The sequence below is a fragment of the Sceloporus undulatus genome, chromosome 5, assembly GCF_019175285.1.
Source record: "Sceloporus undulatus isolate JIND9_A2432 ecotype Alabama chromosome 5, SceUnd_v1.1, whole genome shotgun sequence".
Classification (NCBI taxonomy): Eukaryota; Metazoa; Chordata; class Lepidosauria; order Squamata; family Phrynosomatidae; genus Sceloporus; species Sceloporus undulatus.
This window is the reverse complement of record NC_056526.1, coordinates 165967215-165984289: the sequence shown is the minus strand read 5'-3', so window position 1 is coordinate 165984289 and position 17075 is coordinate 165967215. Positions and strand designations below refer to the sequence as shown.

The following is a 17075-nucleotide window of genomic DNA, read 5'->3' as shown; positions in this document are numbered from 1 at the left end:
TATAACTTGGAATAACATTTCTTGCATCTCATGGAGAGGATTACAATCCACAAAATTTATGCATTATTCTTTAAAGTGCATCAATATTTAATTGTTTGTGCTGCGACCAATCAAAACTACTCTCTGAAAAATGTACATGGATATACTGGGCTTATGATAAACAGTAGTTTTTAAAAAACCTATTCATACCACAAACAACTTATCAATCTGTACAGTATCTTCATAATACAATTTTCTTCTTAAAAAACTATGAATGCAAAGCATGCCAAGCGAACATTTCAATTTCCCCTTGCCAATAACATTTACTTGAATTTACACATTTTCATACATTAGCACACAGTGAAGCAGGCCTTACCATGGCAAATTGCACAGTAAGCATGGGAACACTTCAATTGGAAAATGATGGGAATCTTGGAAAAGCAGCACAAAATAGATGCAGATGGTAAAAGAAAGAAGCAATTCAGAATGATGACAGCACCCACAGACTGGAAATTATTCCAAGTTACAGCTATTTTTTTTAAGTCGAGGAATAGCATACATGGTTTTCAAAATGCTAGTGATGTTTAGCTATTTTGGAATAAAGGAAGGAAAACTATCTGATCATCAACATGTTATAGAAATTAGTGTGCCATTTTTCAGTCCAAACAGGACATTTTTAAAAAGCTAGAGAAACATGACATGAGAGTATGAAATTTCATACACCAAGCAATATAAAACCTGTTTGCAGAACAGCTCAGTTAAATGGTCACATACTGAGTTTCAGTATCTATTGCAAACTGACTCATCCCATGTTTGAATTTCTATATTTCTTAGCCTTTCCTGTTAGATTGCCAGTAAACCTCAATAAAATATATGTTCGTCTCATTTTTTCTGTCACAGAGGATTGCTGGATCAGGGAATGGGATGTTTAAAGTTTTGTTCATATGCTGCTGAGTGAGTTTTTGTACAGTTGTTTCCACTGAAAGAAATATGTGTGCTATCATCACTAAGTTCAACAAATCAAAACAGGTTTAAAAATATCAGCTACTAAAATGTAATTTCAGTATATAAGTGAAAGTGGGTTCCACGGTGATTGTTCGGGAATGCTGCCAATACACACTCACACGGCTGATAAGAGCCTGCTAGGCAAAAGTAAACTACGCCAAGCTGCTGAGAAGCTATTCCACAAGCAACAGTACCAGTCCAACGTCCGAATAGAATAAGCCACAAGCCAGTCCAAAATTCAGGATTACAGACAGCAAATCTACAAGTCCAGTCCGAGGTCAAGAGTACCAGAGAGTTGGTCAATGAATCCAGTCCAAGGTTAAAGATTCAAAGGCAGTCAGAGGTCTAGGAAGCAAGGAGCAAGCAGCATTCACTAATGGAAGCAAATAGACTCTGACAAAGGAGCTCAGCGTCTTCCAGGTGTCTTATATCTCATGCCAGCTCCCTTATCACAGCTACTGGGTGGCTAATGAGCATTTCTCAGCTAACCTTCTGGAATGCCGAAGGCACACCCTTTCTGATCTCCTCTGGCTGAAGGTAGGAACCTCAATGCCCTGCTGCTCTATGTCTCCCAAGCCTGGAACTTCTACTAGGGCAAGACTGGGCTGCTAAGCCCCAAGATCGACTGAAGAAGATCCCACAGAGCTGGGTCTGGCTGAGCCAACTCTACTGGGGCTGGGAGAGCAGAGCTGGGACCTGGCAGGGCAGAGCTGGGCCCTGGCACAGCCTCAGGTTCCTCCTGTACCTGAGGAGCCAAGTCCTCCTCCAAGTCCTCCGAGTCCTCTTCATGGCTGGCCGTGACAGTGATCACTTCTATAAAGAAACTTATTGCCCTTTTGATTTAAAGAGTTTTCTTTTTTGGAGGGGGAGAAAGTTCCAAAAAAAGTGTCCCTATGCTTACTGTGCAAGAATAACTGTGTAACTGGTTGACTGGCCAAACCCAAAGGGTGCTCAACAATGGCTTCTCTTTATCCAGAAAAGAAGTGACCAGTGGGGTGCCACAGGGTTCTATCCTGGGCCCAGTGCTATTCAACATCTTTATCAATGACTTGGATGAAAAAATAGAAGGCATGCTTATCAAATTTGCAGATGACAGCAAAAGAGGAGAAGTAACTAATACCCCAGGAGACAGGATCAAAATTCACGAAGATCTGAATAGATTAGAAAGCTGGGCCAAAGCTAACAAAATGAATTTCAACATGGAGAAATGTAAGGTACTGCACTTAAGGCAGACAAAAGAAATGCATAGATATAGGATGTGGGGACACCTGGCTTAAGCAGACTATGGCGTGTTACAGACCGCTGGATTGCGGCGGTCTGCTGCCGCCGCCGCTTGCACCATCCGGGAGTCACAGCCTTTAAACGGCGCGGCTCCCAGACGCTGCCGAGAAGGAGCGTGGAAATTGCGCTCCTTCTGAGGCCCCGGAAGAGGTGCCGCAAAGTGCAAGGGGTGCATTTGTGGCATCATTTCCAGGGCAGCACATGCAGATGCAACGCATCCAGCACGTAAAGATGGCGGCGCCCGTGTGTATAGGGCGCCGCCATCTTTACGCCCTCGTCACGTGCTAGGGGTGAGGCCGGTGTGGACGCTAGGTCCTCGGCCAACCCCTAGCATGTGACGGGGGCATATTAAAGGCCCGTCTATAATGCACCTATGTGTGAAAGAGATCTAGGAGTCCTAGTAGACCACAAGTTGAATATGAGTCAACAGTGTGATGCAGCAGCTAAAAAGGCCAATGCGATTTTAGACTGCATCAATTGTAGCATAGTGTCTAGATCAAGGAAAGTAATAGTGCCACTCTATTTTGTAATTTACACAGCACATTGTACCATAAGAACAGAATGTCTGCTACCACCATTAATATATTATGTGCTGGCGAGTCATATGCATATTTATTATTCAGTAAGTCTTATTGTTTTGAATGGTGCATACTACCAGGTATGTTTGCACTAGACTGTAGCTTCAGATATGTTTTCAACTGTATTTCTTTCAATATGTGGATGCATACAAGAGGAAGCTGACTATTGCTAACAGTCTCTTCACTGTATGTCATTAGAAAAGTTAATGAATAAAACATGCACCACTGGTAGAGACTGGAGTTTCACAGAAATGTTCAGTGTTCTGGGAAAGGGGTTATAAATGAAAAGTGTATTTCCTATAGACATGAAAAAAATTAAAGACTATTTGATTGAAGAGAGCCATATGCCTACCAACATGCAGATCAGGGAAGGTAGTGAATTTGTATTATTCCAGTTTCCACATTTTTAAAGTATCATTATCAAGTCACAGAGATTCCATGGAGAAGCATGAAGGTGTAAATATCTCACATTATCAGAATCATACTACACTACTTCTGCTTTATTAACACTCAAAATTATTATTATTAATAATTATTAATTAATTAATAATAATAATTTTTATTTATATTCCTTGTTTCTCCCAAGGATCAAAGCAGAATTACATCATTAAGAATACAATACTAATACAGATACAAACTATAAAATATTAATACTGAATTACAACATTCCTATTAGTTCCTTAAAATATCTAATCATCAAGAATCCTATAATGGTCATCAGGGTGAAGCATTTATCATGGTCTTATACAGAATCAGGTGGGCACGCCCACCAGGATAGATCCGTCTTAAGTGCCTTCTTAAAGGCATCAAAGGTGGTAATAAGACGGATCTCCTCCTGTAGACTGTGCCATAATTTAGGGGAACCTATTTTAGGGAGAAAAAAAATCTATTGCAAAATCCATTCTGATCATCTTAAATTTAGCCTAACCAATGATGTAACTTCAAGCTATAAAGTCAGTAGAAACTTAAATAAAATTATTTCATTTAGAAAAGGAACCCACACAAAAATCACGTCGGTGTTCAACTACAAGACAACACAAGTTATGCTTATAGAACCTGAATGAGACAGACTCACAAACAATGCTCACAAAATACTGTATTATAACACTTTCATACAGAAGAAAAATGTCCCAAACTCTATCAAACCTGTATAATATCACATCTCTGAAAAAGACAGCTGTACATATATAGAAATATGCAAAATTGTGTATAGATGAATCTGAACACACACCTAAAACACAACAGTCTAACTGGTTCCCCAGTTGAACAGTTGCCTTGTTTTGAATACACAGCCAAACGTGGGTCCCAATAACAATTGCTCAGTAATTTTAGTTATAAATTTTCCCTTTCTTGAAGTAGTATTTTGGTTTAATTCCAACATCATAAAGTAAATTTCATTGAAAGCCATCCAATGAGCTTCAGTGTCCCCCCCAAGATTAGAACTTTAGTTTTATTATCAACTATGACACATTAGCTATTTATTTCCCTCTTCTGAAGGCTCCCTGACCTAGCACATGTGTACTGTCTGCAATGTCAGAGTTAAATCCCTGCAAAGCATTCATGGTTTGTGATATGGCAGTGAAAGCAGCTGGTACTATCCCTCATAAGCATTTGTTTGCTGGTACAACAGGTAATACAATTAGACCATTAGCAACTGTACAGAAATCTGATTCCTATGCAGACCCTGCATACATGAAATATTATTACTGACTATTTTGCATGATGGAAGATTAAGCAACAAATAGCCATCGGAATGGCCAATGGATGTACAGGACTATCCTCAATGTATCTTCTGCACTTTCTATGAAGATAAGAGGGCACTATTTGCACTGGTTTTACTCAAATGTTTCTAAAATCCTCATCCTGTCTGGAAACTGTTATTTTTGGAAGAAAAACATGATCACTTCAAATTTAGCCTGAGACAAGAAGTTTACAATTGCATGTTCTGAAATGTAGCGCTCATACATATGGTAACATGAATAGACACCATTAGACTGTTTTTTGAACAATTACTGATCAAAAGATTACTGTTCATCCCATGACAATTTCTAAGTCTTCTTTGTAAAATAATGTTAACTTTCTATTCATCTTAATATCCTAAGATTATTATTTTTTTAATCCCTAACACATGCCACTCCTTAACAGGCACTTTTATCCATCATTTGGGGGATATATGTTTCACTGCCTAGAAATCTAGTAGAAAACAATACTAAAATAACAAAACAAACAAAAAACTAGCAGGGGATGCTCAGGTGATAGCTGGTATAATGTGGAGCTCTAGTGGTAGCAAAGAAGAAGAGCAAAGAGGTAGAAGAAATTTAGTTGTACAGAGAAGCTGCATCTAGCTTCAAAATACATCAGAAATCCACGGTGAGCAAATTTAATCGATAATACACATTGGTCTCAGTAAGAAATTCTAAGATCTAAATCTAGTGCAAGTTAGGCTACGCTTGGGTCTATTGATTCCAACAGTTGTAACTTTGCCTAAGTCTACATTGTATTCAGACCCAATGGACAGCACTATAGTGGAATTACTCATTCTTCAACCTCATTTTTTAAAAATCAGCACGTGAGATTGTACCATTTATGAAAGAAAAAGAGTGAGCCAAAGCCTAACAAAATGTTTGTGTACCCCAGCTGGGAGTGGAGACTGTTAAAATGCAGCATCCATTCAGGTTATACATAACCTTTTTATATAGACAAATGTTGCTCTGAACAATGAATTGTTTTTATTTCTTTTTTAAAAAGTGATTAGTCTTGTGCAAGTTTCACAAAATTCTTCTTCATCCAAAACAAATGTTTTGTGACATTAGTCTCATGCCATAAAACATTTGTTTTGGATTTTAAAAAGAGAGCTCTGTGCAATTTGAATGTTTATGCTTCCAGGATTTTGAAAAGTCATTGGGCAATAAACAGAATAATCTCACTTGCTTTGTCTTTTCTTTTCTTTTTTGTATATATTACCAAAATGAGTTTCTCACTGTAGTTCACTTCCAGAGATATGTCAGCACTGTTGAGCATGATAATACAGAGCTCAAATATTGGCACTAATCATTGCAGAAAGGCCAATTTAAATACTGCATGCTCAGTGTAACCCAAGATGTATGAAGTGTACATTTATAGATGTAAAGTATTATTTCAATATATATTGTGCATTTGTTTGGCCCAATAAAGACTGTTTGGTGGATTTTTGTTGTTACTGGATTTGCTATATAGCCCTGATTTTTTTGGAATTCAAGATTCCACATTATACTACAACAGGGGATTCTTAAAGAGAGAGGCAGTGGACTGAGACCTTACTACTTGAGGTTTCTACCTCCAACAAAGGTTAAAAAAATCAAAATTCTGGACTGATTGGCATGTTTTTTCTGAAGCAAAAGCATGAAGGCTTCTTGAAATACTCAGTGTCTTCTGGCAACAAAGGGACCTGTGACCTCACAAATGATGGAGACATATTGGATTGCAAGAAAGTATCATTTTTGTGTTGCAAATGGATATTAAATTTCCTGGACTTTGAGAATCTCCCAGTAGCCACATGGCCAGAAAGAGAAGCTTCCAGCCTGAAAGATATACCCCTCCATATAATCTGAAATGAGAAGAAAGACAGCAAAATGCAGACCTATGACTAAGATGTTCAAATTTTTTTTTCTCCTGTATGGTTTTTAACATGTTGTCTGATAAAGAAGCCAGTGTAGCTTCAAAAGCTTGCAGCATGTATATTGTTCATTTTTGTTGGCCCAATAACAGTATCACTGTTTGGTGGATTTTCGTTGTTACTGGATTTGCCATATGGCCAACATGTCTACCCCCAATGTTTTCTAACAAACATATGATTGTATGCACAGTTAGCACAGTGTAGTGGTTTGAGTGCTGGACTATGGCTCTAGTGACCAGGGTTTGAATCCCTGCTCAGCCATGGAAACTCACTGGCTGTTCTTAGGCAAGTCACACACTCTCAGCCTCAGAAGGAAGCAATGGCAACCACCACTCCAAACACATCTTACCAAGAAACCTGGTAAAAGGTTCACCTTAGACTTGGCATAAGTCAGAAATGACTTGAAGGCACACAACAACAACAATACAGGTATATATGGTGAGAAATCACAATTGGTTGCAGACTTCTATTAGCACTACATCCTGGGGGGGGGGGGGGGGGAACTTCCCACTAGGGAATGTTAAAACAACAAAAATTTCTAAAGTTCTATCATCCTGTAGAGGCCACTCCATACATGAAGGGATCATGACACAATTGCTGAGGATCAGGGCCATATTCCATGAACTGGTGTCAGGTTCACTGCCTGTTCCTACCACCATACCTCCTTATATTAGTGTTCTGCAGTGAATGGATCTGTCATAAACGGCTTCTCATGTGTAGTTGTTTTCACTACAAAGGACCAAATAGCAGCATACCCAAGAGCAGGGTCAAAAATGTGTGCCTGCTCCCCAGAAATTGCAAGAGGGAAGGTTTAGGGGGTTCTAACAGCTGAGACAACATGTTCCCAGTAAGTACCTGATAAACCCACCAGCTGTCAGAACTCTAGTAGTTCAAAGAGCTTACTCACAACTATCTCATACTTTGTGCTGTTCTTTAACTTAATATGGGACACACCATACACGAGTTTCTGCAACTTATTCTGCAGATATGCTAGTTTCAGGAAATGTGGAGAAAACAGACTGCTTCTCTGAAAATGTCTAAACGCACCTAAGTAAATACTGTAGCCAGCTAAGCAGAAACTACAGCACTTAAACCCTCTACAAAGAGATATGCAGCAAAAATAATAAACATTACAATTTACTGACTCTGTCTTCAGAGAATCCAACATTTAAATGGTTCCCTGCAAAGAATTTCCAGTGAAGTTAGTGCATTTCAATAGTGATTTCATAATCTGAATAATGATATACAACATGAGACATGCAGTTACTTGGTAAAATATCCCTGCATAATGATGAAGGAAACAGTAACCCAAATGTTTATATATTCTTTAACACAAAATGAAACCAAGCACTAAAATTAGTTTTGCATCTGTTTCTAACTGTCTGATGTACTTAACATATTGGTCTTTTCGGAATAGCCAGGCAATAGGAGGAAACAGCCACAGATGCAAACCTAATAGTTTGATTAAGAGCTATTTCTAAGAGTAAAAGTCTCTGAAATGCTTATATTGTTGTTTGCACTTGTCCATCTAATACTTCAGTCTGAAACACATTACTTAAAAAGTAAACTACATGTATTTGAAGACAGCAAATTAGCAGTCCAAGCATATGTGTATTTACCTGAAGATATCCCACTGAAATTACCTCAAAGTATGAGCATTAATTATTGACTTATAACCTGCATCAAATACATTTTCTGATCATTTGATTAAAAAAAAATGAGTTCAATGAGGTTTGATACCAAACAACTATGTATGTGATTTCAGCCTCACACTGCAGTCATATACATTTCAACTCAGAGGGGGGGGAAATCTGTTGCCAGGTAAATAAATATAAGACCAAAGTACTGGACAGCAACCCAAAAATGGAGTTATTGAGAAGAATCCTACTGGGATTTAATTTTCAACTTGAATGCTTAAAATTTAAACAATTTAGGGCCAGGACTCTAAAGCACATTCTATAATAATAATAATAATAATAATAATAATAATAATTTTTATTTATATCCCGCCTTTCCAATTGCATGATCAAGGCGGCTTACAAGACAAGAAACAATAAAATACAGATAAAGCATCACAATATAAAAAGTTTAAAAACATCATTACTAGGGGTAGGAACGGGAATCTATACAAATCACAATTCACTAGGGGCAAGAAAAAGACAATATATTGCACTAATCCGGGGTCGAAAAACAAGAACAAGGAGCAGAGAAAGAACACTATTACCTAGAGTGAAAAAGCCAGCTGGAATAGATGCGTTTTTAATTGTTTCTTAAAAGAAGCTAAAGATGCAGAGGAATGGAGCTCTATAGGGAGCTTATTCCACAATGAGGGGGCGGCGATAGTAAAAGCCCTCTGTGAGGTCCTCACCAAATGGGATTTAGGGACCTCTAACAAATTGGTCCCAGATGTTCTGAGTGTGCAGGGCGGATTGTATGGGGAAAGACGGTCCTCCAAGTACCCTGGGCCCAAGCCATTTAGGGCTTTATAGGTCAAAACCAACACCTTGTATTGAGCTCGGAAGCGAATGGGTAGCCAGTGGAGATCTTTTAAAATAGGTGTTATGTGGTCTGTCCTGGAACTACCAGCGACCAGATTGGCTGCCATATTCTGCACCAATTGAAGCTTCCGGGTTTGGTACAAGGGTTGCCCCATGTAGAGCGCATTGCAGAAGTCCAATCGAGAGGTTATCAAAGCATGTACAACAGTTTCAAGGTCCCGACGGCCCAGGTAGGGGCACAGCTGGCGTATCAGCCGAAGCTGATAACAAGCACTCCTGACCGTCGCGTCCACCTGGGATGTCAGATGAAGCGACAAATCAAGGAGTACTCCCAAGCTGCGCACCGAGTCCCTCAAGGGGAGCGTGACCCCATTCAGGACAGGCTGACAAATCTCACCACCCGGAACCGAGGGACCTATCACCAGTACTTCCGTTTTCCCTGGATTCACACTGAGTTTGTTCTCCCTCATCCAGCCCATTACCGACACCAAGCAGGCATCTAGAGGAGAGATGCCATCCTTAGTTACTGCATCAGTCGGAGACACAGAGAAAATTATTTGGGTGTCATCAGCATACTGATAACACCATGCCCCATGTCTCCGGATGATCTCTCCCAGCGGTTTCATGTAGATGTTAAAAAGCATAGGGGATAAAATCGCTCCCTGAGGGACACCGGATGTAAGTGCCATCTTATCGGAGCGACAATCCCCCAGCTCCACCATCTGGAATCTACCCGAGAGGTAGAACCGGAACCACTGCAAAGCAGTGCCCCCGATACCCAACTCCCCCAGGCGTTCCAGAAGGATACCATGGTCGATGGTATCGAAAGCCGCCGAGATGTCCAAGAGCACTAACAGGGACACGCTTCCCCTGTCCATGCTCAGACGGAGGTCATCAACTAAGGCGACCATGGCAGTCTCAACTCCATAGCCCGCCCAGAAGCCAGTTTGAAATGGATCCAGAAAATCGGTGTCATCCAAGATTGATTGAAGCTGGAAGGCGACTGCTCTCTCGATCACCTTCCCCAAAAAAGGTAGCAGCAAGATGGGCCGATAGTTGTTATGAATCAGGGGGTCTAAGGAGGGTTTCTTAAGCAAGGGTTTAACCACTGCCACTTTCAATTTAGATGGAAACTGACCCTCTCTTAGAGAAGTATTAATGATGCAGTGCAACATAGTCAGCACCGCATCTCCCCCCTGAGCTGCCAACCATGAGGGACAGGGATCAAGAGAGCACGTCGTCTTCCTAACACTTCGAAGGATCTTGTCCACTTCATCGGTACTAACAAACTCAAAGCGATCCAGTATAACTGGGGCCACGGATGCTTCGGACGCCTCTCTTACAGGACCTGCATAAATACTGGCGTCAAGATCAGCCCTGATCTGAGAGATTTTATCCGCAAAGAAGTTATTAAAATCATCACAGCAGGCTTTAGATGGTACCAGAATAGGGCTCAGGGAGGGAGGGAGCTGAGTCATTTCAATACTCTCATGTTCTCCTTGACACAATCAATTTCTCTAAGCGAACTATGTCAATATTGTGCTCAAAAATGACAGTGTCTTTCACACAATAAGCTTAGGAATGCCATTATATATGAACAAGATTCTCTGTGTGGGTGAAAGTCCCACTGAGTTCAAGTGGACCTAATTCCAGGTAAGCTGATATATGACTGCAACCTATGTGTCACTTCCCACTGTCAACCCCAAACTCCAAAAGACAGGCTAATTTTAACAGTTTACTTTCAATCTCTTCTTCAGCATCACCAATTTTTCCAAGGGAAACATGTCTATACTGTGTTCAACAAACATCCATGTACAGATATTGAATGGCTATAAGGAAGTGTTTCCCAGCCACTCCCATTTACCTGGTGGGCAGTTGCATTCTGGAGTCGCATCCCTTGCTATTCTGATTTTTGCCATATGTTCATAGGACTTCTGCAAGGAAGAGAGAAGATGGTTGCAAATACAGTAAATAGAGTGTGAATACTCTGCAGCAGAAACTGAGAAAGAGAGCTGGTGTTAAATGCATTTTGTGTACCTAATCATGATTTACTGCCATTTCATAACCCACTAAACTGGCAATAGCTTCTGCGGTTGGATTTCAGTCAATTCACATCGTTCATTCACTCCGACAACTAATGGCTTCAATCATCTCTTTCTCTCTCACATACACACATGGTTATTCCTTTGCATTATGCTTCCACTGATGTTCTACTTCTTCCATGTGAATACTATCACCCACCCACCCTTTCTGACAGCATTTGAGAAGCACAAAACAAATGGTGCAAAAACTTGGTTTGGGGTGAATATCTGTAAATTAGAGATGTGAGAGCAATGAATATTTTATATATGAAGGTCAAATGCTAACACATTATAGGAGTAACGGCTGCCAATAGCATTCTAGCGGCTGGCTGCCAAACTGTCTCTGGGGGCTGGTCCTGGCAGCCCATTGAAACTTGGATCCACACTTTACTGCCACAGGTCTGCATGGGTTTCTTGTTGAGCCTGGAACATTTTTAATATCGTTCCAAATATCTCAATAAAGCATTTAAGACTAGAGCCACAACATTAACCATGAATGGGGTTTTGTTTTTGTTTTTTGTCTTTTTTAAAAAACAGATTTCTCCTAGGATTCAGTGGGAACAGCATCACTTTGAAAGGTACGCAAAGCTCCCTGATAATGTTGCTTGTGTCTGCTTTTAGAAGGCTTCGGTTTTATAGGGCTCCCACTTTATTCCATGACCGTGGAAAACAAGAGATCCCTGCTTTTAGTTCACAGCACTTCATAAAGCATCACAGCAAGCCTTGTTTTTTATGAATTTCTACAAGGAAATGCCAACCAGGGCTGCATTTCTGGGAAGACAATAACCAGTATTCAAGCCTATCCAGACACTACACTGTTTGGGTAGACCATCATCCCTTCTAACCCAATGTGTGTGCAGTTATTAATAATGGAAAACACAATAAAAAGTGCACTGTACATGCTCAGAGTCACTCTGTTATTATTGCTGTCCTAAGAGAGCCAATGTGGTGTGATGGCTTGAGTACAGGACCAGGACTCTGGGAGACCAGGGTTCAGATTCCTTTTCAGCCATGGAAATCCTTTCAGTGAATTTGGGCAAGTCACACTCTCTCAGCCTTAGAAGAAGGCAACAGCAAACCCCCTCTGAGCAAATCCTGACAGGAACCCTCTATGACAGTCGGAGTTGACATGAGGCACATAACAACCACAAAGTAACATTAGTCATGAATAGTCTGACTCTGGCATTCCAAAGAGACTGGCCATGAAGAGCGCTGGCCCCAAATTAATTGTGTCCCCCTCGGATCAGCTAGAATTAATCCTGAAGGGACTGGGGTAAATCCAGCACAAGTCCTACCTAGAGGAAATCTTTTGAAAACAATGGGACTTGAAGAAGTTGCGACTGAAATCCTATTTGCTTCACCCCGACCTTAAGTAGAACAAACACTGAATGTATCCCTTGGTTCATTCTTCATTCCGGCACATCTCAACACAAACATTCACCGATTCCACATCTCTCCCCTCCATGTTTACCCAGTTGGTCTCTCTCTTTCTGCCACACACACAAACCACACTTTTGTTTGTCGTCTTTGGCTAAGGGGATAAATATACAACTGGTCAGGAAGCTAATGGTCAACATAACATTCCTGAGCAGACTAGCTGGCAAAGGAGATGTGCCAACCCCACCTCTTTCCTGGGATGCCCTGGAATAGCCACCTCAGGCTGCATCCACACTGCAGAAATAACCCAGTTTGACACCACTTTAACTACCGTGGCTCAATGCTATAAAATTCTGGAAATGTTGTTGGTTGTGGCACCAAAGCTTAGCTTATATGAGTGTTTGTAGCTCTTATTTGGTCACGTCCTCCATTTTTCTTGAATGTCCTACCTTTTGTGGTGCCTTGTCCTCTTTTGCATTTAGGACATCTGGACATCCTGGTTAAATGTCTGACAAAACTACAGCTCCCTGAATTCCAGAGCATGGAGCCATGGCAGTTAAAGTGGGGTCAAATTGGATTATCCCTGCAGTGCGGATGCAGCCTGAGGTATGCTCTGATGCCACAGCCAATGACACTTCCCCCAGTTCCAAAGCATGGAGACATGGCAGTTAAAGTGGTATCAAACTGGATTGTTTCCGCACTGTGGGAGGAAACTGGAGATTTGCTCTGGTGCCAATGACACTTCCCCAAATGCCATAGCATGAAGCCATGGCAGTTAAAGTGGTGTCAAACCAGCTTACTCCTGCAGTCTGGTGGCACAGCCAAATCCCATAGCATGGAGCCATGGCAGTGAAAGTGGTGTCAAACTGGATTATTCCTGTGGTGTGGCTGCAGCCTGGGTTTTGCCAAAAGGACACTTCCCACGGCATGAATCCGGAATGCTTCCGGAGTGTGGGCGCAGAGCCCCCCATACCTGAGCCAGAAGTCGCTCCACTTTCTCCTGGATCAGAGAACTGAGCTGCTCCAAAGCAGGGCTGGGCAAGGTCTGGGAGGAAGAAGCGGCAGCAGAGAAAGAAGCCGCCTCGATGGCCGAGAGCCTGGCCTGGAGGTCACTGGTCTTGATGCCCAGGAAGAGGCAGGAGGCGACGGAGGCCAGGGAGAGCAAGGCAGCCAGCAGCCACCCCCAGGAGGGCCGAGTCCTGCCGGGGCAGCTGGCCTCCTCCTCCTCCTGCTGCTGCTGCTGCTGCTGCTGCTGCTGCTGCCCTTGGCCAGCCTGGCCCTTGGCCCTCAGCAGGGCTTGCCCCACCATCCTGAGGGCAGCCCCGGAGCCCCTTCGCTCTGGCAACGCAGCCCCCTCCTCCTCCTCCTCGGCCTCTGCTTCTTCTGCTTCTTCTCCTTCTCCAAAGTCTCCAAAAGTAGTCCTGGGAGTCCCCCGAAGGGGAGCCCGGGAAGAGGGCGCAGAGAGCGCCCACCGAGGGCCACTTTCAAGGCAAACGCGCCAGGCGCCTCCTCAGAGGGGCTTCATGGCAAGCCTTGCTCCCCTCCAAAAGAGAACAAACACCCCGAGCCTCCGACTAGAACAACGGGGGGGGGACCCTCTGGAGGAGCCCTCTCCCCGAACAGCAGAAGCTGGGCTCCCGGGCTTTCGGGCTCCTGCTGCTGCGGCTTCGACGGCGCGCCCGGCCGCCGCCTGATGCTGCTGCTGCTGCTGCTGCTGCTGCTGCTGCTGCCGCTGGACCTGTTGCTTGGCGCGCTTCTGGGCAGCAAAGGCAGCCCCGCGGCGAGGGCCAGGGAGGCAGCCAAGAAGAGCCCTGGGTCCCTCCTTCCTTCCTTCCTTCCAGGAGCAGGAGCCTCCGACGCCGCCGCAGCGCTGCCTCTCCTGCAGCCCTCTCCGCCGGAGCTGGCCTGCTCTGCACTGGAGGGACCCTGGCGGCCGAGAGCCTCCGGAGCCTCTTCGCTGGCAGAAAGGAGACGAAGAAGAAGGCCCTCACCTCCAGCGAGGAGGGGCGGGAGCAGGCGGCTGGCTGGCTGGCGGGGGCTCTGCCCAGCAGCCTCCCCCCCTCCTCTCGCTCCGGCTCTCCCTTTCCCCAGGAGCCCTCCTTGCCCATGCCAGCCTTCTTCTGCCCAGGAGGCATTCCCAAGATCCCCATTGATTCAGAGTGACCAGGCGTCCTCCTTTTCCAGGACACGTCCTCCATTGGAGCCTTCTGGCCAAGAGGAAGCATTCCAAAAGGTCCTCCCTTTTTGAGCCAGGAGGGTGACGAGGCGTCCTCCTTTTCCAGGACGGGTCCTCCATTCCAGCCCTCTCTCCAGGAGGAATTCCCAAAAGGTCCACCCATTCAGGGTGACCAGAGGTCCTCCTTTTCCAGGACAGGTCCTCCATTCCAGCCTTCTCTCTCAGAGGAATTCCAAAAGGTCCTGACTTTGGGGCAGGGCTAAGAAGCATGAATTTACATTTAGGTGAATGTTTGGTGCTTTTATTTGGTCGCATTCTCCGTTTTTCTTGAATGTCCTGCATTTTGCATGTGCCTCCTCCTCCTCCTCTGCAGTTAAGACATCTGGTCACCCTCTTACTACTCCTGTTACTACTGCTGCTAGTACTACTACAGGGGGGAGGGATTCGCTGGATTCCACACTGCAAAAATAAAGCAGTTTGACACCACTTTAACTATCCTATGGAATCCTGAGTTTTGTAGTTTGGGGAGGTACTCAGCCTGGTCTATCAGAGAACTCACCAAACTATAAATCCCAGGATTCCACAGGATAGTTAGAGTGGTGTCAAACTGCTTTATTTCTTCAGTGTGGCTGCACCTCAGAGGACTATGTTTGCCCTGCCTCTGTGCATATATCTGCAGGTGAATGAACTGTTGGAGGACAATTTGTCAGAGTGAAAACTGGAGAAAGCTCCTGTTATTTGAACAGTTGTGTAAAAAAGGAGATTTCAGCAGGTGTTCCTTGTGTGACAAGCAGCACTTGTTGACATTCCATCTTCTGGGCAACCATTGAAGAAGGGACAGGAGCCCTCTCCAGTTTTTTGCTCTAGCAACCTTAGATGGGGATCCTATTTAATTGACCATTACATCTCATCTTTTCATATTTTTTTTTTGTCCATTTTTCAAGCTGTTCAGCTGCCACAGGAATTGGCACAGATAAGTTTGTAATGTCAGTAAAAACAAATGATTCACCCATTGCTTTTGATAACAGTCTTGTGATCCTACAAATAAGCAGCAGAGATTATAGTAGTTGAAGCCTGCTGCTATGAAGCCACAGTATTAACCAGGAAGACAATTTTTGAGGCATGCAAACGCCTGTGGCCCTGCATTGATTTCATGGTCCAAGCTAAGATAACTGGCTGCAACTCATTCACAAACCAATTTAGGACCACTGTGATATAGTCACAAGGCATCGATATCTCTGAAGTTTACAGCATCAACACCGTACTAATAGCCCGAAATACACTGAATGGAGCAATGGTCACATATGGTGTCAGATATGTTGGTAAACATTTGGACTTAATTTGGGGTGAAATCTTTCAACACCATTGTAGCAACTAATGCCTATAGCATCTGGTAAATCAACTACCAGATTTATTGTGTCAAGACTATAATGAGAAACAAAATGTAACATGTTAATGTAGTTTTAACAGGAAACAGGAGAAATTACCACAGGAACAGAGCTTTCTAGCAGACTGACTTACTTATAGTATGCTAGTGCTTCTTTTAAAGCCTTAATCCCTTAGAAGCACCAGACCCTATCTGATCTTGGAAGCTAAGCAGTATCAGCCCTGGTTAGTACTGAGATGGGAGACTGCCAATGAATATCAGGTGCTCTAGACCATATTTTAGAGGAAGAAACTGGGGCAAAACCACCTCTGAGTATTCCTTGCTTAGGGAAACCCTATGAAATTCATGGGGTGGCCATAAGCTGACAGGCAGCTTAATGGTCCATACAAACTGTTTCTTTTCTACATGTATAAAAAAATAAACATTGGTGTGCCAGAACAGTTTTGTAGACACCAAAACAGAATGTTTCTGTCCTACACTGTACAGGTATAACTCAGTTAACAAAATAATGTCTTCCTGGGCATTAATTCTTTAACAGAAAATTTGGTGCCAGAGGTAAAAATAACATGAAAAGAATAGGGATAGATTCCTGCACCTAAAAAATGAAGAGCAGTTCAACATATTCCAACAAAGTTTTTATTCAGAACTAACAATATGCACATGAGCAATGGAACAACCAGATCAAGTAAGCCTTGCATAAGTAAACAAAAACATTTTGAACCTTCTAGATACAACTTGAGATCTTCCAAGCTGCATCTATGGATGACTTTTCTTTCCTTCATCAGTATCCACTTTTCCTAGGATTTCCATTTTGCTTTGTTATTCTTGCATGCTCACTAAGGAATTTTGCAGGTAACTGCTGTTCATCTTGCCTGTTGTAGGTAGGCACACAGCTATAGTAAGATCGGCTAGAGTGGAGTCCCATTCTTTCTCAGCTCAAGCTTTATTGCAGTGTTTCCTGCAGATATATTCTGCAATGCAACACCAACACTGTTTTCCAGCTTTCCTTCACCATCCTTTCAATGCTGATGCTGTTTATTAAAAGCCTTCCTGCTAGA

At 42.9% G+C, this 17075-nt stretch overlaps 1 protein-coding gene across 2 annotated transcripts in view; it reads right to left on the bottom strand.

The window, feature by feature from the left end:
• Positions 1-14166, bottom strand: part of COL25A1 (collagen type XXV alpha 1 chain) — a 374446-nt gene extending 360280 nt beyond the window's left edge. For both annotated transcript variants that reach the window (XM_042469542.1, XM_042469543.1), the window contains exons 1-2: positions 13428-14166; positions 10861-10930 (exon numbers count right to left, since the gene is read on the bottom strand). In XM_042469542.1, coding sequence (XP_042325476.1) covers positions 10861-10930; positions 13428-13763 — 406 coding nt within the window. In that variant the 5' untranslated portion in view covers positions 13764-14166. The remainder of the gene's footprint in view (positions 1-10860; positions 10931-13427) is intronic.
• Positions 14167-17075: the final 2909 nt, after the last annotated feature.